At 40.5% G+C, this 24294-nt stretch overlaps 2 protein-coding genes across 5 annotated transcripts in view; one reads left to right on the top strand and one right to left on the bottom strand.

Annotated features, from left to right (window-relative positions):
• Positions 1-4561: 4561 nt before the first annotated feature.
• LOC129717811 (glutamate receptor ionotropic, kainate 2-like) lies at positions 4562-8689 on the bottom strand. The gene is made up of 8 exons (XM_055667992.1): positions 8423-8689; positions 6965-7944; positions 6661-6905; positions 6412-6601; positions 5994-6358; positions 5507-5937; positions 5178-5452; positions 4562-5119 (listed from the first exon to the last, which is right to left on the bottom strand). The coding sequence occupies exons 1-8, from the start codon at positions 8499-8501 to the stop codon at positions 4889-4891; spliced, it is 2796 nt and encodes a 931-aa protein (XP_055523967.1). The 5' UTR covers positions 8502-8689; the 3' UTR covers positions 4562-4888.
• Positions 8690-12231: 3542 nt separating this feature from the next.
• Positions 12232-24294, top strand: part of LOC129718970 (glutamate receptor ionotropic, kainate 2) — a 223840-nt gene continuing 211777 nt past the window's right edge. For all 4 annotated transcript variants that reach the window (XM_055670256.1, XM_055670258.1, XM_055670254.1 and 1 more), the window contains exon 1: positions 12232-12940. In XM_055670256.1, the coding sequence (XP_055526231.1) occupies positions 12844-12940 (97 nt within the window). In that variant the 5' untranslated portion in view covers positions 12232-12843. The remainder of the gene's footprint in view (positions 12941-24294) is intronic.

Here is a 24294-nt window from a genome sequence, read left to right as displayed (position 1 = left end):
GGGCTTTTTTTCAGAGTCGTACTAAGGGAGTGAAAGGTATATCTGAGCAGCGTTAGCTTTTATTATTGTTGGCAGAGTCAACACTTTGGATTTGGAACCAAGGGTTACACAATTGATTGCCAAAACCACCGATCAAATCTGTAAGTTGTGTAAGACAATACCGAAAGATCTGTGATATTTGTTATTTGTTCACTTCTAATTATTTAAGTAAACCAGAAATATATTGTAACATTGTTTTGATAAAAAAACATTTTCATTCAAATATTATTAAAAGTTTTTCCTATTAAGGTGAAACCCCATTGAATCCAAAAATGGCCGACTTCCAATCACCACTTCGAATTTTCGAAAGCACAAGACTCGGAAATAGTGAATGCGTTTCCTGTGAAAACGCTATTTTATGTTTGCTGTGGCTAATAAATGTTTTCTGGTGCATCTATTCAACGCTGGTTTAACAAGTGGTAAATACAATATTCTGCTGTTGTTGCTCAAAACTCTCTTCGCCGTTCCTAAACAACTGTGTGTCGGATAATTTCTCCAAATTCAACTGAACAACCATTTAACAGAAGTTTTTGATTTTCCATTTCGGTTATTGTTCAACTGTAGCCTAATAAAAGTGATCGAGTAAATGTTTAGGCAACAATAATTGTTACTTGGGCTGCTTCCCTCGACGATATTTCTGCCTTCCTCACGGTTTAACACTACTTCGAAGTACTGTTTCAGGATCCTGGCACAATCTGGTTCCTGATTCCGTTAACCGCTCTATCCAGTTTTTTACGCACCACGCACGTTCTTCCATAGGAACCTCTCTGCTTACATTAGTTTTGGGTTTTCTAAACAATTAGCAACAAAAATTTTGTCAAATTCCTTTTTTGTTGTGATAAACTACATGAAACGGTGGATAATTTATTACGAACTTTACATTGTTGATGACGCGTTAAAAGCTGAATAGAAGCTCCTCGTGATGTGCCAGGTGAAGCGATCCTCCACCTTTGTGTGAAAACTACACGTTTTTAAGGCGGTGAAACCTTTTATCGACAGCGTAGCTTCTCGGAATTGCACCCGCTCTAGTTTGCAACTAACGTGTTAAGGTACGGTCACAGTAGATCAACATTTCTGGTCACAGTGAGGAAGTCCATACAGGAAGGCCCGGTTCTTTTCGTCCGTCACTTCTAGACACTCAGCATCGAACCACGTGGTTTCCACTATCATACATATGGGTCATTCCATGTCAAGTGTCCGAGGAAATGCATCGACCATCTCCGATTTCGACCAAAATTTGTGAGATGATGTATTTCGAGCCGGAACTTATAAGTACAAAGTGTTTTACCGATTGGTGGACCCCTCGGCCAATGGGACTGCCTCCACTTTTTGCGAATTTAGCAAAACACTTTTTTATTTTGTGAATATTTCGGGACCCTGAAGAGCTACAGGTGATATTGACATATCATTTTGAAGGGTTTTAGATGTAGAATCGAACTACGTGATCAATTTTTTTCTGCAGTGTTGCCAATATTGCATTTTTTCCGATTGAAAACTTAATTTGCAATTTACTCAAAATACTCCCCCCTTCGATCTTGATTTTGACCACGCCAATGTGTTTAGCAGACGATTTTACATAGGAATCACTTATCAGCAAAAAACAAAATGTAGCGTTCCAGAGATACAGCATTTTTAAAATTGCAAGATTTTGGATTTTGTCTACGCCCGAAAGCGCTTCTACATAAACTGCTGCAATCTTAATGGTATCCTAGCAGGTGTTTGTGAAATCGAATGGTTGTTCCTTAGAGAAGCATCCTTTAATGATATAACGCAAAAAATTTCGTTCTCGAATCATTTTCACGAAAAGTTACAGGAGAGTTTTGGTTACACATTGGCGTGGTCAAAATCAAGATCGAAGGGGGGGTATTTTGAGGAAATTGCGAATTAAGTTTTCAATCGGAAAAAATGCAATATTGGCAACACTGCAGAAAAAAATTGATCACGTAGTTCGATTCTACATCTAAAACCCTTCAAAATGATATGTCAATATCACCTGTAGCTCTTCAGGGTCCCGAGATATTCACAAAATAAAAAAGGTGTTTTGCTAAATTCGCAAAAAGTGGAGGCAGTCCACAGTGGGGCGACTCCATACAAAGGCTGGCCAAGCAAAAAAAGTGTCGATAAATGCGACAAAAACTTTGTATTTACATAATTTTGAGGCGCTGAACACGAATTTGGCATCCATTTTTTATTTGGGGCCGTCCATAAAGCACGAAATCCAATTTTTAATATTTTTGGCACTTTTTTTCTTTTTTATAGAATTATATGATCTTTGATCACAAATAGTGCCACCGGGCGTCCTCCCCATTGAAAGAAAAACGTAATTTTTGGATGACCCCTCGAACTAAACAACTTTTTCCTAAATATATACATTTTTCTAATAAACTAAAACAACATAAGTAACTAATTACAAATTGAAAAAATCATCATCAGCATCATCATCTTTCGCTGTGATCGCTTAAATCTCGTGTATGTACTTATAAGCAGGAAAAATGTCTTTCGCTGCAATTTTCACTTCTTCTAGTTATTTCCTAATCCGGTTTCTATGGTTGAAAGAAGACATTTAAATACTTGTATAACACCATGAATTGACAACTTACATTGAATTAGGTGGTGCTGCTGAAGTTGAAGGCTCCATAGTAAAATTTAACGAATTTATTAATTTGAAAACCGAGACACTGGAATGACACAACGTTCTAAATGAATACAAAAAGATGCGGCGGGCGACGACTGTTCTTTGTTTTTTTCTCATAAAGCAAAATGTGTGCTTTACTTTTGTATGCAAACGAGTGCGTAGCAAAAGCAATCTTCAAACGGGCTATTGTTAGCCGGAGTTTGATGGTATGAATTTGCTGCTAGTATTTGACACAGTTTAGCGAATTTCATGATCATAAATCGAAAAGGGCTGAATGTTTTTAATATTGTTTCAAATTTGCAGAATATGATAAAGCTCGACATAATTAAAATTTCATAATAATTTGTTCACTGTTTTCTTGTTTAACACTTATTTTATAACTTTTCATTGATAAATTTGTGATTTTTACCCAAATTTATATTTTATCCTTACGGATTGAGTACGATATCATAAATTTTCATTAATGGGGTATAATGGTTATGATTAAAATGAATCCTGGATGAAATATCAACTTCAAAAATAAAAACTAAAAAAATCTGCTTTCGCTTTCTTCACTAAAGTGACAATTTGCGCTGTTTTGCACTACAGCGGATACAATGCATTTGAAAAGTTACGTTTTTACCTAAATTTTAAATGTAGTCACAACCGTGGCAAACTGCGGCAACTAAACTTTTAAGCTACTTTTCTACAAAAAATCATGGTTTTTTTAAATTTTTTTCAGTGTCAGGCCTACTATGACCAAAATTTACAACATCTAATGAAAAGGGTTTGTTTTGCACAATATTTACAACAACTTTTTCTTTGACGTCAAAAAAATCCAAACTATCATTGGAGCTACAGAGCGTTTCAATGTAATGTACTTTTTGTCGGAAAAAATACAAAAAACGTCAGTTTGCCAAGCTTTGAAAAGTCATAAAAAATTCAGATTTCATGATATTGCGCCCAAATTTTGGATTTAGACACTTGCATATTAGAGCAATAAAGGAAAAATATTATGAAACAGCTGGTCTCCCAGCTGGTCTCGAGGTACGATGCTGGCCTAACAAGCCAGTCGTCGTAGGTTCGAGTCTCGGCTCGGGAGAGACTGTTAGTGTCAGTAGGATCGTAGCGCTAGCCCCGCAATTGTCCTATACACTCAACAGTTGGCTGCGAAGTCTGTGTATAAATAAACAGAAGGTCGAGTTCCGATACGGAATGTAGCACCAAGGCTTTGCTTTTTTTTATTATAAAACAGCTAACGAAAAAAATTTTTTTTGGCTGATGGCCAGCGATTCTCCACTGTGCAGTTCCATTGGCCGAGGGGTCCACCAATCGGTACAACACTTTGTACTTATTAGTTCCGGCCCAAAATACATCGACTCACAAATTTTGGTCGAAATCGGAGATGGTCGATGCAATTCCTCGGACACTCGACATGGAATGACCCACTCCAGACGGCTTATCGAGCCGTCCATACACTTTTCGAGTGTACTTTGCAGCAACTTCTTCCGCTGATAACTTCTGGACCTTCGAACGTATCTTTCTCGGCTTTCTCGATTTGTTATATGTTTGACAACCAGGCGCGAATCTTAGTTACCACGAGATCATGATCCGATTCGTCGTCTGGCCCTCGAAAAGACCACACTTCGAAGACGCCTCGAAAGTGCCGGTTGTCGATCATGTGGTCGATCTGGGTGCATGCCTCCCAATGGGGTCCCTCCAGGCCGCGATAAAGTTCACTAGCCTCAGGCCATTGTCGTTTGTGGTAAAGGGGAGGTTTTTTCTGTCAATAACGGGACAAAAAATTGCGTCATTTGGTTCCCCAGTGGCACGAAACTGATGCTCCGTTCCGGTCTGTCGCTGCCACTCTAGTAGTTGTGGATACAAATATAGAGTCCCAACATTCCAAGTGCTAAATTTCCAATCGTTTAATATGAGGACCATTTTCTTAAGGATTTTATTCGTACAAAGCAGACAATTTTTCAACACCAAACTTATGGATTCTAGAATTAACTAACAACAATTGCCATTATTTGCAAATTTTCTCCCACGATACCATGCATTCTGCTAATTATTATTAATGTTTAACAAATTCTTCTTCTGAATTCTAGGTTATATCGTTATTCATGTCGTGCGATTGCAAATGCCCTAAATTAATTACCATCAATAGTTTTGATCACTGAATCTAATTTCTTTTTAATTATGTTGCGCATGCTCATTTTTTCCTCGTATTTTCTACTTGTTACTAAAAGCAAAACCAATTTTGTCCACATTCGGGAAGCTGGCACCGCTGCGAATGTTGTTCACCCTTCCGGCCGATTCCGAATCCCGCCTCGATTCCGATTTCGATCGCGTCAAGCTCTTCCCGGATGAAGACTCACTCAAAGTGTTATGAACCGGTTTGCTGGTGATCGAGAGATTCAGCGCAAATTTGAGCTCTGCCATTAGGGCTTCCCAAGGGGTGACCTAAAAAACAAAGTTGTGATTAGATCTTAAACAACTTTAACTGAGTAGAAAGACGAACCTTCTCCTCCACGGCAACCTTCCGAACATTCCACAGGAACTCCAGTATTCCGATAACAAACGCACAAAAGCAGCCAAAAGCCAGAACAACGAAAACACCACCCACGTTATCGATGCCCAATTCGGCTGCACTGTCTCCGGCGGCTACCGTTCCGGGGGCATCACAGCGACCGCCACCGTGTCTCTCTTTCCACCATCGGTTTTTCAACTGCGACAGTTTACCCTCTTCCTGCATTTTTAGAACAGCTCCCGAGATTGCGGTTCGATACGGCGAGTCTAGAAACAAATCAGAATGTTTTGAAGAATTGATTATTTTTTGGAGCTACTTACTGACTGGCATAGCAATGCCGTAACCCTTCGAATCCAACAGGCCACCAATTTGCGTCAACTCACAGTACCGCTCGGTAATGTACTCCAGCGAGGTGGACTCCATCAGAAAGGCGTACAGCCCACGACCCTTCATCACCCGATCGCGACCTTCGTCATTACTCTTGGTGAAAACCGATGGTCTGGTGGACTCCATAGCAGCCCACATCCTCTGATACGTGCTGAAGTTCGAGCTTCGGAAGAAGCTCAAGGTACTACCGCCCAGCACCGCTCCGTACTTGATTTTGCTCTGCTTAGCCAAATCTTCGGCACTTTCAATAGTCGCGTCCATTCGTTCCATCGTCAAGAAGGCAGCCAGGTTAGCCGTGTAGGATGAAAGCATAATCAGCGCAAAGAACCACCACATTCCGGTGACGACTCGCGTGGAGACGGCTCTGAAATAAACTTTTTCTGATGAACAAATTGTCAAAATAATAGATGGTAATCTGACTTGGGTAAAATGTCGCAACCCTGCCCCATAATGGAGCCCATGGTAAGCCAGAGTGCGTTCAACATATCCCAGATGTTCTCGACCTCTTCGACGTCCTCCTGCTTGCAGGGATGTGGATTCTCCCAATCGGCTGGGGCCATTCGGGACAGTACGAACAGCAGCACCGACACACCCAGATACGCGGTCGCCATGTAGATCCACACGTCCAGCGATAGTGGCGAGAGGAAAGAAAACAGATCCTTCGGTTGGGGAGTAGGTTTGGCGTACAGAATGCTGATTCCCAGTGTCATGAAGGGCATCGTGAAGTCCACGGCCGTTCTCCGCTCGTACGTTATGGTTAGATCACAAATGGCGAGATCAGCTTTCTGGAGGAATTAACGTCTTAATTTTGAGAGATGACAATATGATAAACACTTACCCGATCTAGTAAATGCTTCACCAAACCGTCCCACTTTCTCGTAGCTTTATTGTACGATCCGTACTTGCCATCCGGTACGAGTATCATCCGGTACTGGAAGCCCAAAATCTGCGATATTCCATCGATCAAATCTAGCGAGTAGCCCTCGAACTGGGCGTTGCCCTCGAAGAACTCTCCTTCCTTCTTTTCTCTGTAAAATTCGTAGTGAATGATCAGCTTAAACTCTTTAAGAGGTTTGGTCACACTTACTTCATCATTAAAAACGGTGCCCCAAGTCGGGAAGCCACAATGAACGTCTTGTTCTGCAGCGACTCAACAATCTGCTGGTGGACATCCTCCTGGCTACGAGTGTAATTGACACCGTTCCGGGGATCCCAGGTGGCGATCTTTTTGAAGCCTTCGTGCTGATTTAGCTCGATTATATCGAGCTGGAAGTACGTCCGCCGGCCGTCGTCATCGAATATAATCGGACCAGTGATTCCGTGTTCGGTTTTCTAAACGTCGTTGAATCGAAATTATATTTTCATTTTTCAGTAATGCTCAGGTTACTTACCACTTTCATATAGTTGACGATTCTCAACCCAAACGGCCACTGTCTGAGGTTCTTACTGCCACAGGAGAGCCTCGACGGGGTGATCTCTTCGGTGGCATCCAGCTCCCTGATGGCCGTGGCAAAGATTTTCACTGCATCGTTGTACAGCGCCGATTCCGTCTGCACATGCTCCGGTGAGACACGAAAGTTATTCTTCTGTCTTGCTTCGCCCTGTTCCCAGTCATGGACGGCATTCCTGATCTCGAAGCTTTTGCTGTCCATCAGCCGGATCGCAGTGATGTTCGACCGGAAATATCGGAACTCGTCGAAATCCAGTGTGTGAGCATCAATCGAGGTGATAATATAGTTTTGATATTCCTCCAGCATTTTAACTTCCTTCGCTTGCCGTAGAATGTCTAGAATCTTGCTGGGATCGACTTCCAGTATGATGTGACTCTCGCCGGAGGATTGAATGTCCTTCAGCAATGGGCGATAGTCCGGGTCGTCATCAATCTGTCGCACCGTAATAGGACTGTCGCTTGGTCCGTGTATTTGCAGCACATCTTTCAATCGCACTAAACCTTCATCACTATCGTAGATGATGGTGAAACTCTTCCAGCTGTAGTCTACGATTAAATCGCGCAAAGCCTGTGATAGCACATCCGCATCCGGGTATAGATTTATGGTCATTGCTTGCAGGTCTGGATCTACGCCGCCTAGCGGCTCCGGATCCCAGTGTGTGATAATGTGCGGTATTTCGATCGTACGGCAGACGGAACTTACGATGCCGGCACTCAACAGCGAACTGGGTCCGAAGATCGCCGTTACACCTTCCGCCGCCAGTTCGCACGTTTTACGCTCCATCCGAAAGCTGTCCTCCATGTTCGGCACGAACCGAATCAGCGGCACCAGCTCGAAATGTTTCTCGTGCATGTTGACTCGCTCAACCGCATACCGGAAAGCGATCACCGCTTCATCGGCGCTGTCCCGAAAAATTGCACCTGTTGAGGATGTAAACATTAACACGTGTTGACACGATTGCGATAGCAACAGACCGTTCGTAACCCGAACGCTATTTGTTTGTCAACAAAATCATTCGGATAAATTCGTTACCGCTAACCACGTGCCTGTTCGGTTAGAGTCGGATAAGTTCGGCTGCTCGTTCGCTAGAAGCTGCGCGCGCAAATTTTCCAGAAAAAATGGCGTTTCATAAGGTATTCTTTTCAACTGCGCTACCGTCTAAGCTTATTTAATTGAAACGAATGAATCCCTTCTTTTTCCCACTAAATCTCGTCTATTAGCGAAACAATCCTTCTAGAATGTCAAAGTAACTGCATTCTTAGCACCGGTTATCGCTTGAAACCTCACTAGTGACGCCATTTTTCTTTAACCACAAATCAAACCGTCCGATTTTCCACCAATTAAAATCGATCGCAGTCCCCTTCCGACCGTATCGATAGCGTAAACAATCAAACTTACCGATCGGGATTTCCCGCTTGCTTTGAACGCAACAGCACATCAAAGCGCCAACTGCGATCCACAGCAGCAGTCTGAGCATTGCTTCCAACTTTCCAATATGGCGTTTCTAATTAGATTCACACAAAAAACCAAGCGTTGCTACCCGCACGAAGATCACCAACCGACTGATCGGAGAAACGTGAAAAATCGCGTGAAAAGTCACTGCGTGACTGGTGTGAGTGTTTGCACAGCTCACGCCTAGCAGCGTTGTGTACACCCAACTGTGGGAGACTTTGACCGACTGACTGAAGCCGTGTTTCACCAGCTGCGATGAGTAGTGACACGATTTCGGGAAGGGATGAAAACATGGATTTATTTTTAAACCGAGTGTTGGTAAACATACATTGCACTTGCATTGCAAGTGTGGCTATTTGGTTAGAGTGAATGGTTCTAGTTTTGGTACGGCTCGTACCCCCACGGGGTGAAATCTGGACTGATTAGAAACAGGTGATGTAAACCATGAGCGAATGATGACCAGTTGTCAAAGCACACTCATACGGTAAATGGGGAAAATTGTAATTCAATTTGGAGATTATTTCCGTGTGCTCGAACTGAACGCTACCTGGTGAAGCAAAAGTAGGCCATGTACCTACTTCTGTTCGAAGAAATGGTTTCGAACGTATGAATAAATTGCTCTAGTTTTATTTCAACAAATGTCAGTGGAAAGCATTTGCTGATGTAGCAATCAATTTTTTATATGAAATTTCTACTTTTCTAACCCTCTTCACCATTTTCTATTGTTTTTATTATCCTAATCGAACTATGAATAAATGATATTTAAACGATGTAAGAAAAAAAAAATGAAAAATATTAGCAGTATAACATAACATGACAAATCAACAACAATGTAATAACCTCGAATGGCAAACGAAATAAGCAATAAACAATCATAAAAACTTGCCTCGAGTTAGGTTCCGTTAAATAGGTAAATTATGAAAAAAAATGTAAGCTCTAAAATATTTTTAAAAATCAAAATGATAGACAGACCATAATTAAAATAGTGGAAGAAATTTAAAATATTTCGAATAATACGAAAACAATGGCGAGTGAAAGAAAAAAATTAAAAATACTATTTGTTAAAATTAGAAAAGGTCAAAATGAAAAATGACCCAAAATTTAGCTCAGAAACGCCGAAAACCAATCCTAAAAGTCAGTAGAAAACAAAACAATAATTAATTTAAAATTAAGATGGATGAAAGATGCTTCCACAATTCAGAAAAGCTCAAGAAAAGAAATTAACTCCAAGGTAAATGAGAACGTTTGTAAAAACTAGAGCAGGCTGAAATCGAAAGTGATTCCAAAACAGGCCAAAGCACTTCCTAACAAGCAGAAGCCATAAATAAAAAAAGATCTTAAATCTTAAGATCTTAAATTTCACTCAGAATCACTGACAAATTCTTCCAGTGGTCAAAATATAAAATGATCCTAAATTGAATCGCCGAAAAGCCCTTCTAAAGGCCAGAGAAGACTAAAATAGAAAATGATCCCAAATTAAGCTCAGAATGGCTAAAAAGCCCTTCTAAACGCCAGAAAAGGACGAAACCGAAAATGATCCCAAATTAAGCTTAGAATGACCGAAAAGTCTATCTAAATTCCAGAAAAAGTCGAAACAGGAAATGATCCCAAATTAGGCTCAGAATGGCCGAAAGACCCTTCTGAAGGTCAAAAAAGACTAAAATAGAAAATGATCCCGAAATAAGCTCAGAATGGCCGGAAAGCCCTAATAAACGCCAGAAAAGGTCAAAACAAAAAATGATCCTAATTAAACTCAGAATCGCCGAAAATGCCCTTGTGAATGAAATGCCCTTGTAAAGGCCAGAAAAGGCCAAAATAGAATATGATTCCAAATTAAGCTCAGAATGGCCGAAAAGCCTTTTTAATGGCAAGAAAAGGCTAAAATAGAAAATGATCCCAAATTAAGCTCAGAATGGCCGAAAAGCCCTTTTGAACGCAAGAACAGGCCAAAATAGAAAATGATCCCCAATTAAGCTTAGAATGGCTGAAAAGCCCTTCTAAAGGCCAGAAAAAGCCAGAATAAGAAATGATCTTGAAATAAGCTCAGAAGGGCCGAAATGCCCTTCTACAGGCCAGAAAAGACCAAAATAGAAAATGATCCCAAATTGAGCTCAGAATGGCCGAAAAGCCCTTCTAAAGGCTGGAAAAGACCAAAATAGAAAATGATTCCAAATTAAACTCAGATTTTCCGAACAGCCCTTCTAAACGCCAGAAAAGGTAAAAACAGAAAATGATTCCAAATTAAGCTCAGAATGGCCGAAACCCCCTTCCAAAGGCCAGAAAAGGCCAAAATAGAAAATGATCCCAAATTAAGCTCAGAATGACCGAAAAGCCCTTCTAAACGCCAGAAAAGGCCAAAATAGAAAATGATCCCAAATTAAGCTCAGAATGGCCGAAAAGCCCTTTTAAAGGCTAGAGAAGGCCATAATAGAAAATGATCCCAAATTAGGCTCAGAATGGCCGAAAAGCCCTTCTAAAGGCTGGAAAAGACCAAAATAGAAAATGATTCCAAATTAAACTCAGATTTTCCGAACAGCCCTTCTAAACGCCAGAAAAGGTAAAAACAGAAAGTGATTCCAAATTAAGCTCAGAATGGCCGAAAAGCCCTTTTCAAGCCATTTCAAGGCCAGAAAATAACAGAATGAAAAGTGATCCTAATTTAAGCTCAGAATGGGCGATGAGGCCTTTTAATGGCCAGAGAAGATCGAAATAGAAAATTAAGCTCAGAATGGCCGAAAACTCTTCTAAAGACCAGAAAATGCCAAAATAAAAAATTATGCTAAATTAAGTTCAGAATCGCTGGAAATCCCTTTTAAAGGCCAGAAAAGGTCAAAATAGAAAATGATTCCAAATTAAGCTCAGATTTTCCGAACAGCCCTTCTATTCGCTAGAAAATGTCAAAACAGAAAATAATCCCAAATTAAGCTCAGAATCGCCGAAAAGCCCTTTTCAAGGCCAAAAAATATCAGAATGAAAAATGATCCCAAATTAAGCTCAGAATGGCAGCATTGAGCTGTTTCCCGACTTTTATCAGGTCGAATACTTCTTGAGTTAAAAATTTAATTTTAATTCAAATCGTTAGCGGTTCTTCCAAACTGCCAAAAGATGTTACAAAATTTGAAAGGTATTTTCGAGTACGTTTTCTTTCAAATCATAAACCCATTTTGTTTCATTTTTTCTCACTAAAATCGTTTTTTTTTCAGCTATAAAATGAAAAACAGTTTCTCATACTTCTGCAGTTCGATCAATAAGTCCTAAACATAAAATTTGGCAGAGGATTTCATGAAACAAACCACGCGCATCCATTTTTAACCAACGAAATCCCTTCAAACGGCGTGCGAAAGCTTTCCCAATAAAAAAGCTTTGGTCTTGCTAAGCCTTCCCGAAACCCGCAGGATGGGATGCTGGCTAACTCGAACACATACCTCCGAACACTTGTCCAGTTCACTGACACTTATGCATTACAATTAAAAACAAACCTTATCAGTTAACAAGCCCTAATTTGTATTCCACTATCAACAATACTCTAGTCAGACAAAGCGCACGAACTTTTCACACACGCACACAGCCAACTTGGATCCTGCCTTACTACAATTAAACGTCAGACGAAAAAACGTAAACACAGAGAGAGCAAGAGCGAGAACGTAAAAGCGCAAAGCTTGAGCGCGAGTTTCCGCTCGTCCTTTGTGTGTTGGTGTTGGCAGGCGGAAAATCGCGAAAGCACAACACTTTTGTCAACATGGACCACTGGCAGCATCCTCAGTCGGAGATAAACGGTCGACGACGTCGAGACACTCTTCGGTGGTGCTTTCGCGGGAATATCAGCATAGTTTCGCAGAACTTGGCGCCGTGTCGGTTCCGGGCTGTTTTTGTGGCTGTTTCTCCTCGGGGGGATATCTGTGTGCGTGCGCGTACGTGCTGCGGTGCGGTGCAGTGTTCGTGAAATCATTTCATCTGCTGTACTGTGAGTCTGTCAGGTGAAAGAAGAAGAAAACGCGACACTTAATGGACCAGAAATGTAAAGTGTCAGAGAGTGTAGTGTGAATTTTCTTTGAAATTTGAGGAATTTCTGGTCCCCGGATTGTACGGTTTTGTTATTCGCGGTGGAGAGGATTTGAAGTGCGTGGCGTGCGTGTGTTATTTGAAGGAATGATCGTTCGTTTTGCCACTGGAGGCCGAAGATGTAGGTAGTGAAAGAGATTAATATCCTGGTTTAGGAGGGGTGGTGGAAAAGCAGGTGTGGTGTGCTGTGATTTTACGCAAACGGGAGCGCTAGCCAGAAGGCTCCGAAGTGTGTGGTGTGCGCTTCGCCCCCGGGGGAAGTGGCTGAGAGTGGCTTACATTTTGGAAACGGAAACGGATTTGTGATGCGATTTGCTTCGTGCTTGAAACTGCTCGCCGTCGGAAGCTGGATGCTACTGGCTGTGGCACCGAGCGCGGCCCTGCCCGACATCATCCGGATCGGTAAGTAGCCGGAGGAATACAAAATATATTCAGAAATTTCGAAGGCTGCTAGCCTCCCGAGGGGGAAAGCAGAACAAGCCAAATCCACACGCTGGATGCTGGAAGCTGAAACGTAATGCATTTATTAATAGACGTTCGAGATATGATGGCGCATCATCGCTAATCTTCTCTCTTACAGCCAGAAGCTTTCTGACGTATATATTTATTATCATCGCATTGCGAGGACTTTTATGCTTGTGCGGGGATGATGATGGGCAAGGCCAGACACAGATTCGGTTTTACATACCTATAAAACCCTGTACAGTAACTTCCGTCAGTTGTCACGGTCCACATCCTCCGTCGTCGTCGTTGTTGTTGCTGTTGGTTCGCATCAGAGAACAGACAGCAAAAATTATCCTTTCGCTTCTCTGAGCCGAAGCAAATCGGCCGGAATGATGGATGATGACGGATCTAAGCTCGGTTCGGATTATTGGAGTATTTTAGTGGTTGCTTTCGGGCGATGAAAGAGGCCTTAAAATCGATGCGATTCGGAGCTGAGCCTTGTGATCCACTCTTTCGGAAGCTTGCCTTTAAAGCAGGGGTCTAACGGAAGCTTGATTGTGCTTTGTTTTTTAAATTATACTCCCAATTAATTTGCGCTTCAAGTAGCTTACCGTTAGTAGAGCTACCGGGTGAATAATGGAGCCGATTAATATACCGTGACACTGAGAATAGCATTTCTCTCTGTTAAATTCAATTATTTTATACACTAGATTTATTGTTGCCAGAAGAAACACAACCAAGGTAGTCAAATAGTTTCAAACAGTTTCTCCATTTTTTCTTTATTTATTAAACAAAATTATTGTGTTATTTACATTTTCTAGAGCGTTGCAAAGCAAACGTTCGTAATAATTTTTGTGAATCCTGAATTGTGAATTTCTGTAATTTTTTCATTTATCGAGGTAACACCAGATCTGGGCATTTCATGCAAAAAAAGCAGATTAAGCTACCTAAATATAATTTATAATTTATATTTGTTTTAGTTTGGCTATTAGCGTCGCAGAGTATATGATTGGAAAAATTATCGTGGGGCAAAAGTTCACATACTAGTTATTAATTAAGTCTAAAATGGCCAAAAATGTTGTTTTAAAATACGTAATAGTAATACATTTTGAAGCCCAACAGTCTATGCATAAATTAGTAACAACACTGCTTTTTTCAACAATTTTGTTGAAAATTTTTGCCCCTCATCACTCCCAGGTATCAAATTAAAAGTAAGAAAATTCCAAGTGATACAAAACGTCTCAGTTTCTGAGGAGCGTTGTAGGAAATTTCTATTTCAACTTCTTGTAATTTTTAGGGATTTTCAGTCATTCACAAGCATAGTTTTTTCAATGGAGACGCATGGTTTTTATGGTGGGCATTGGAGATTAAAAAATCCTATCTTCTAAATTAAAGAATATACTTTTGTAAAAATTTCAAGTAAAATTTCCTGAGGAACCCAAAAACATGAAAAAAATGAATTTTTTGGGTTCCAAACGCTCTAGCATAGCAAAAACGGTTTGTATCATACTGGAGCTTGACAACCGCACATTTCGTGGTTGATCCTTCGTGATGAATACGAGTTAGTGAAGTTGCACACCATCTTACCATCTTCAATTCAGTAGCATCCGCTTTGTTTAGATCAATAACGGCGTCAGCCACGTCCTTACGGTCGTTAGAGTGAGAAAGGAGATTGTGAAGAAGGAGGTGTAACAGTCTTAGGTGTCGGAAATTGAGTTTACCTCTGCATCTCCACGGCTGCGACGGAAAGGAAGGGTTGTGCCACCGTGGTAAGTGACGGAATCGAACGATGCTAACTCATTATTGTCACACTGGCGAACAAGATTTCAATATTATTGAAAAAAATTGTTTACGTGTATCAACCAAGGGGGTGAAGTCAAGCAGTTTCATCGTAACCCAATATGGAGTCGTTTGTTTACAACAACTAGGAGGGCGCGGCTGTCTCTTGTAATGTTGGATACTCTAACCGATACATCCAACTCAGCAATGTTGTCTACAAGCAACAAGCTCTAAATGGCATTCCTTTAAAAACTTACTCTAGGGTGGCAATGCTTGTATGAAAAAAAAATTCATCATCGAATTTCAAAAACCGACGATATATATTTTGTTCATTGGTCAAAAAAAAAAATGATCTGTGCAAAATTTCAGCTCAATCGAACATGATTTAGGGGTGCCTCAAAGCGCTCAAAGTTGTGATTTTTCGACCATCGAAAAATTAACAAAGGAAGTACAGGAAATGGAGAAAATCGATGCCAAATGTCTTAAAAAATGCATAAAACGTCGAGATCAGATGTTATCTCGAAAAAAATTTTCGACCGAAAATAGACCGTTTTCTAAGCTACCGAAAGCTTAATATGGAATATTTTAAAACGGGCTTCTAAAATTACTCACAGCTCGTTCCAAACCAGATGTAAATTATTTTGATGTTCATTTAGTATCTCAAACTTGATTTTCATTAGGGTGGTTCGCTTATTTTTTACTAGAGTGGTTCCTCCCTTGGTAGTTTTTCGAAGGTCGAGAAATCATAACTTTGGGCGCTTTGAGGCACCCCTAAATCATGTCCAATTGAGCTGAAATTTTGCACAGATCTTTTTTTCAGGCCAATGAACAAAATGTACATGGTCGGTTTTAGGAATTTGACATGACCCTTCTCACTGCCACCCTACTGTGGATACTTACAAGTTCAAAAATCGAATGAGCAGTTTCACAAAATGAAATTGAATTTCGGGCAATCAACTTTTCACTTTCTTATTTACTCTAACTGAGTAAGATTTTCGTATTCACAGGTTAAAAAACAATAATAACATTGATTAGCGAACCTGCGTATCTTCCACTCAATTTCTTCAAATGTTTAGCTAGCGATTTTTAAGTGTGCGACCATTTTCACGGATTTCAAGAAAATCTTTGTAGCAGAGTAATTGAGGAACGAAGCAGATCGCAGAAAAATGAGCCGAGAACCAAGGCCCAAGGTTCAGCTAAGTTATATGTGATGATGGACTTCTTTGAACACTGTAGTGAAACCTATTCTAGCCCCTTTTCGCGAAGCGATTCGGGCGTTCCAATAATATTATAAAACAATAATCTATACCTATAAAAATGCAGTCCAGTCTGTCTGTCTGTCTGTCTGATCCATATAGGCTCGGAAACTACCGAACCGATCGACGTGAAAATTTGTATGTAGGGGTTTTAGGGGCCGAGAAAGGTTTTCATGATAGTTTGAGACCCCTCCCTCTTCTGGAAGAGTGGGCCCCCATACAAATGAAACACAAATTTCTGCACATCTCAAAAACTAACCAAGCAAATGGAACCAAATTTGGCAGATGGATGTTTTTAGGAGTGACAAATATGTCCATATTAGTTAGACACCCCTCCCTCTTCTGGAAGGCAGGGGTTCCATACAAATGAAACTCAAATTTCTGTATATCTAGAGAACTAACCAAGTAAATAGAACCAAATTGGGTAGGTGGATGTGTTTAGGGGCAACATAACTTTGGGCGCTTTGAGGCACCCCTAAATCATGTCCAATTGAGCTGAAATTTTGCACAGATCTTTTTTTCAGGCCAATGAACAAAATGTACATGGTCGGTTTTAGGAATTTGACATGACCCTTCTCACTGCCACCCTACTGTGGATACTTACAAGTTCAAAAATCGAATGAGCAGTTTCACAAAATGAAATTGAATTTCGGGCAATCAACTTTTCACTTTCTTATTTACTCTAACTGAGTAAGATTTTCGTATTCACAGGTTAAAAAACAATAATAACATTGATTAGCGAACCTGCGTATCTTCCACTCAATTTCTTCAAATGTTTAGCTAGCGATTTTTAAGTGTGCGACCATTTTCACGGATTTCAAGAAAATCTTTGTAGCAGAGTAATTGAGGAACGAAGCAGATCGCAGAAAAATGAGCCGAGAACCAAGGCCCAAGGTTCAGCTAAGTTATATGTGATGATGGACTTCTTTGAACACTGTAGTGAAACCTATTCTAGCCCCTTTTCGCGAAGCGATTCGGGCGTTCCAATAATATTATAAAACAATAATCTATACCTATAAAAATGCAGTCCAGTCTGTCTGTCTGTCTGTCTGATCCATATAGGCTCGGAAACTACCGAACCGATCGACGTGAAAATTTGTATGTAGGGGTTTTAGGGGCCGAGAAAGGTTTTCATGATAGTTTGAGACCCCTCCCTCTTCTGGAAGAGTGGGCCCCCATACAAATGAAACACAAATTTCTGCACATCTCAAAAACTAACCAAGCAAATGGAACCAAATTTGGCAGATGGATGTTTTTAGGAGTGACAAATATGTCCATATTAGTTAGACACCCCTCCCTCTTCTGGAAGGCAGGGGTTCCATACAAATGAAACTCAAATTTCTGTATATCTAGAGAACTAACCAAGTAAATAGAACCAAATTGGGTAGGTGGATGTGTTTAGGGGCAACAAATATATCGATAATGATTTGACACCCCTCCCTCTTCAACAAGGGAGGGGTCCCATACAAATGAAACACGGATTTCGCACAGCTCGAGAACCAATCAACCAAATACAATCAAATTTGGTATGTGGATGTTTTTAGAAGTAACAAATATGTCCATATTGGTTCGAATCCCCTCCCTCTTCTGGAAGGGAGGGGTTCCATACAAATGAAACACAAATTTCTGCACATCTAGAGAACTAACCAAGTAAATAGAACCAAATTTGGTAGGTGAATGTTTTTAAGGGTAACAAATATATCCATAATGGTTTGACACCCCTCCCTCTTCTATAAGGAAGGGGTCCCATACAAATGATACTCAAATTTCGCACAGCTAGAGAACCAATCAAGCAAATATAACCAAATTTGGCGAGTGAATGTTTGTAGATGTAACAAACATGTCCATAATGTTTCGACACCCTTTCTTCTTCTGGCATGTCTCCAAATGCCATTTTTAAATCCAAGATGGCGACTTCCGGTTTCTGAAAAACAGCGGCAAATGACCAGATACCACCCAATATGGGAATTTCCGGAATTGTTATGACGCACTGAAGCCACAAATCGACCTCAGACAACATTTTGAATTATAATACGGCGACTTCCGGTGTCTAGAAAACAGCCGAAAATGACAAAATACCACCCAATATGAGTGTTTCATCAACCAGATTGACGCTCAGAGGCCAAAAATTGTCTCATAATACCATTTTAAAATCCAAGATGGCGACTTACGGTTTCTGAAAAATCGCCTGATGTGACCAAATACCACCCAATATGTTTATCACCGGATCCAGTATGATGCAAGTAGCTCAAAATTGACCTCAGACACCAGTTTGAATTGTTAAATGGCAACTTCTGGGAAACAGCCGAAAATAACCGAATACTACTACATATGGATATTTCCGTAATCGAAATGCTGCATAGAAGCCAAGCATTGACCCTGGACACCATTTTGAATTCGAAGATGACCACTTTCTAAAAAAACGAAAATAACTGAAATGCATTCAATATATTTCCGGAATAGAGGTAATGTATAAAAGCCAAGAGTCGAGGATGTTGTCATTCCGATAAAACCAATCATTTCAAATGATATAAACAAATCGCAAGGAATCAATGAATTTGAAATGTTTAAAATTATTAAATTGAACACTAAAATAGGCGAGACGAAGTTTGCCGGGTCAGCTAGTGATATATATTATATAATATTATATCAATGGCACTTCTTAGCGCCCCAAAATTATACAATTGGAGAAGTTGTTTTTTCCCTACCATTCGCAAAAACGTTAGCAGTGATAAAAACCACGCAATAAACGTATAACTGAGTCCTCGCTTTTCGATAACACCCCGTTAGGCATACAGACGCGAGGCATAGTACGCTAGGCATAATGGACGGTAGACATACGGACACGAGGCATATGAACGCGAGACCAAGTGAAAGTAAGGCAGAATACGATATTATCGTCATCATCATCACAGCCCTCGCAGTTCGAGCGAATGCTGTTTGTTTGAGCAGAGCTAACAAACCAGTTGATCAATCGTTTATGTGCGAGAGGTCGCCGCTTCCGACGGCTCGGACTGTGGAAACCACGGTGCCTGTGTGACGCCTCGGCTCCTTGCCGTCGACACGACCGCATGACGTAGGACTACGGTATTTTTCATTATTTTTATCTAACAGTTTTTATTTGCTGAGACATTTAGCGCTTGGAACAATAATTATTATAAGTATAATATATGAATGAAACCTTATTTATGTTGGCATCTCCACTTCGCAGATATTCGAATTAGAAAAGCATTTGTTCGTAGCTTGTAATGACAAGACAAACATTTGAAACAGCGAATTCGGTAGATTTTCCCTTTCTCAGTAAACAACAAATACGAACCTATTCGGTATTTGAGACTAGAACGATTCACTACACTCTGGCCGCTGTCGAAAAATGAACACCAAGAAAAATATGCTTATTTGCAAAGCTTTCCCCTCTATCAGCAACGTTTTTTAAAAAAAAAAAATTCAGCTAGCCACTCCAATTACAACACTTTGAGGCACCAAAAGTGCCAGTTGCCGATGATTCTTGTTCTCTGGTTTTTCCGGGCGAAACCGCGGCGAAAGGTCCGAGCGAAAGTTATTACGGGTGAAACGGGCACTATTTTGCCTTTCCTCCTTTCAACGGCTAGCAGCTAGAGTCCGCATGTCACCGGTAGGGTTTTAGAATGAAAATGATGGGGCGAAATGTTCGAATGCGACCTTTTATATCAAAGATTAGGGAATGGTAAGAAATTAAAAAAAGCTCGAGCCTCGAATGGATTTTTATCATTTTGACATTTGTTGTCGGATGAACCAACTGCAGCTTCGGCGTCAGTTTCTTCATCCGAATCCTCATCGGATGAGCTTTCATCGGTTCCGCACATCATGAGACTTTCCAATGCCGATTTATTTTCAACTATTCTCATGGACATATACTTCCGAACTGGAAGGGGTTGACGGCTTTTGACGGCAACGAATAACAATACGTCAACACGTACTAAAGCATCACAATGGCAATGTGACTGACTTGCGGTAACTTTTCACTCAAGGTTTTTATCATGAAATCAATGATTCCAGTGGTTTATACTACGCAATTTGTGCAGGCTAGTGTGCAAACTATATTATAGCATGAATATTGTCAAAATAATTCATCTTAAATAGGTGAACACTGAGCGTGAATAAAATATCTTTCGAAGCTGTTTTCTCAATTTCGTATTTTTACAGACGGGACTGACTTGCGGTTACCGGCAGTATAGACCTGGACAAATTAAAGTACGCATCTGTGATCTGTTCAAACTTTCTTTATTTCAGTAGAATCTAAAGCAGATGGATATTCAAAGTGTTCTAACAAAGGACAGTACTGCAGGTGTACTTCCGTAAAAAGTTGAATACAGCAACATGAGAACGATGTATACACTTAAAAAAAAGCTCCACTCTTATAACCCATTTGCTGCAGTCTTCTGCGCACAGCTCATTCAGGGATATTTGCATCAACATTTTCACGAATCACCCGGCTGGTAACAAAGGGATCTTTAATCACTTCTCAAGAAATTCGACGATCATCGCTGGTCCCTTCCTCTGTCGGTCTAATCCGCTGTGCTTCCTAGTTCTCCATGCTTTTTGCATATTTTTTGTGCTCCTGCTTTACTTAAATCATATTTTCGAACAGTTCCTTTATAAAAAAGACCTTTCCCCATCTTATACCGCGCAGTAATAATAATAAACAAATAATCAAACCCATTGACGTTTCTTTGCAGTAATGGGAATTTTATTAGATTTATAAGGGGGAAGGTCAGAGCCGTAGCTACTCCGTTTCGCGTGGGGGGGGGGCAGAGAATTTTTATTTAATAAAACGTTATTTTTTTGAGCAGGTTTACATTGTGTAATTGAGTTTCAGGGGACCAATTTTTTACGCAGGTTCAGCTAGTTTTACTCTAACTGAGTAAGAGCTTCGTACATTTACTTTATATCCATATCGAGCTTGTATTCAAACACCCAGCCGTTAAAAAAAATTAACCCCAATTGACGAGTAATGGAAGATATGCAGTAGGGCGCCAGTGAGATGTATGAAAAAAGGTCATTCGAATATCGTTTAGCGGTAGGGTTCAAAAGTCCCCATGCAAAATTTCAGCTAAATCGGCCTTTGGGAACACGTCCCTCAAAGCGATCATGATATCGTCGATATCGAATTTTTTTATGCCAAATGTCTAAAAGATGCATGACACGTCGAGGTCTGGTGTACCTTATCGGAAAAAATTTTTTTGGATGATTTTTTTCGAGAAGATGAAACTTTTGTTAAACGAAATTCAAATAAATCCAGCTTCGAGAGTCGCTGACCGATGTCAACCAACGATACTGAGAGAATCTATTCGCGAAGAAATACTGAGAGAATGGAGCGATTCAACCGTCAGCTCAAACTCTAAATTTTACGATAGGCTTTGTTTGGTCAGTGTTTACCATCAGACCAGGTAGAGTGTGGAGTGCCTAGTTCAAAGTCCGGTCAGACTACAATTTTTATAGTCTGGTTTTATTTCGGACCGATCCGGAACAGAGTTGTTCGGGCCAGGTAACGGTCTGGGTTATGCTTCCGAGATGTGGAAAAGTCTGGCCAAAATATATTGAACTAAACATGAACATGAATCACAAGATCATATTGCAGGAAGTTAGGATACTGGCTCACCAAAAGATTGAAGAACTTATCTTTTTTGGCATATTTGCTCGACCAAGAAATTGACTGATACCGTTAACAATAAAAAAACTGGTGACTATTCAATAATGCTTATTGCTAATATTTCAGATTTTTCTTTTGGACTTATTCACCTAGTATCAATCGCATACATGAGAAAATTGCGTGATGGGGCAATACAAACGCGTGGGGGGGCAAAGCCCCCCCTAGCCCCCCCGGTACCTACGGGCCTGGGGAAGGTGCGTATTTTATTTTGTTCAGTACTGTATTTAAAAGGTGTTATTGCCCTTGCCATTTCCTGTCTAAGATTTGTTGTTTCGCTCGTTCGACATACCCATCGAAAGTATAACTTTCAGTAGTCACGTATTAAAACTAGCATGCAGAAATTTAGTTTACATTCTATCCGATCACTGTTGCAAGCATAGATTCAACTTGAAGTACAACTCATGTACTCTTGTATCTGATCGACGTTTCAGACCAAACCTCCGTAAAACTAGTTGATGTAAAGTAGTTGATATGACTCAATTGAAACATTTATGAGATGTTCAACACAATTGAGCAATTTCACAAAAAACGGGCAACCAATTAATCCGACCATTATTGATTTGGATAAAACTTTGCTTAGACGTTTCTATAGGAAAAAGATGCCATTTTGTGCTATGGGTTCAATTTGTTTGGAACACGACTCATTTTTGAGAAGCTATTGAAAAGTGCTATTTTGGGAAGGTTTTGATGATTACAAATATTTTTAGGGCCAAAACGGTTCGTTTTATCGGTGTGATGTCTTCCGAAAAGTTGTAGATAATAATTTTGTCTCCGAAAAAGATATACACTATGAAAAAAAGTTATTTTTTTACAGTCTGTGCTTCAAACCGTCTTTGCTGCAGTGTTTCCATACCTAGTAGTTGGCAGCGATCAGCATACGCCGGTAACTGTTGCGGATCTCGCCACGGGAGAAAACGTAAGGCATAGCGTACAAATTTCCGCTGCACGGATTCTATTCTTGCAATCCAGTTTGCGTTGTAAGGACACCATACTACACAATTAGTTTCCAGAACTGATCGTACCAGACAGTAGAACAACGAACGAAGACACAGTGGGTCACGAAATTCCGATGCTATCTTGAAGATAAATCCAAATTGCCGATTTGCTTTCAATATAATTATCATTATAGTGCGGTTTAAACGATAGCGCTGCATCCAGTGTAACACCCAAATCTCGAACCTGATTAACTCTAGTCAAAGTTTGACCAGACATGCTATAACTGTACAGTATCGGGTCATTTTTTCTATTGAATGAGATCATACAACATTTCTGGATACTAACTGTTAGTAAGTTGTTAGAACACCAGTCGTGAAAAATGTCGACTAGTCGCTGGAGCTCTTCACAGTCTGTGATATTCCGTATGATCTTTAACAGTTTAACATCATCCGCGAAAAACATGCGGCAATTTTATCGTAGTACTAACGATGCGTCATTTATATATTACGAAAAAAGCAGTGGTCCCAAATTACTGCCTTGCGGGACACCCGATAAATTCGAGAAATATGCAGATTGCTATGATCCAATCCTAACGCATAACGTTCTATCTACTAAATAGGACCTAAACCATTGTACGATAGCTGAAGCTGCTCCTAATTGTTCCATCTTAGCAAGCAAGTTTTTGTGGTCAACGCGATCAAATGCTGCTTTCAAGTCCGTATAAACCGCATCGATTTGTGCACCTTCGGACATATTTTGTAGGCATGTAGCGGTAAATTGAACAAGGTTGGTAGCAGTAGAGCGTTTTGGATAGAAACCGTGTTGATCTATCGAGATGTACTGTTTGCAGCTATCCGTAGTCCAGTGTTAGCCTCAATGACAGATTGATTTGTCGGTGAATGACTAAAAGGTGCGGGAGTATCAGGTGGTGAAATATTACGATCAGCGAAATACTTGCCAGTGTTAGCAAGCTGGAAGACCCCTTCTCCATACTCAAACACAGGACCGGGACGACTGATGAACGCAGGCTGCAGTGGCGCGACTGTGATAAGCGGATTAGGGGCTTCCAAGTTGCATAATTCGGTGCGTCCCGGGGTAGATCCAAAAGGTACAAGGTGTTCGTCAGCGGGTAAATCGATCGTATTAAAATCTGCATGTGGTAATTCTGTAGATAGCTCCTGAACAGCAGCAGGCGCGTTAGTCGGAAAAGAACACGTCGGTTCTAGTTTTTTGGGCGATCGATGAATTCTCTGAACAATAATCCAAAAGGCCAAGAAACGGGATCCAAAGCAATCGATTTTACGTTGGGGTCCAAGCCAATTTTGTACGATATGTATGAATAATTTGTCGTATCGATACCATTTTGTACGAGCCGTACAACAGCAACAGCTTCAGTTGCATTTAGGCAGCGTGAAACAATTTACTGCACGTCGTTATCGGCTACTTTTGGAACCGGCTCGAGGTCGTTAATTTCGAGTTTGCATTCACCACACAGTTTTTTCTCCATAACGGTATCGGTAGTAAACAAACAGCAAAATTTATTCAGCTATGTATGCGCCTGTGAGTAGGCTTAACAAACGGTAATCAAATTGCGCGGCAATAGATATGCCCAACAAAAACAAAACCAGCACTCAATGCATAATCCGCTG

The sequence above is a fragment of the Wyeomyia smithii genome, chromosome 1, assembly GCF_029784165.1.
Source record: "Wyeomyia smithii strain HCP4-BCI-WySm-NY-G18 chromosome 1, ASM2978416v1, whole genome shotgun sequence".
Taxonomy (NCBI): Eukaryota; Metazoa; Arthropoda; class Insecta; order Diptera; family Culicidae; genus Wyeomyia; species Wyeomyia smithii.
This window is presented reverse-complemented; position numbering and strand designations above follow the sequence as displayed.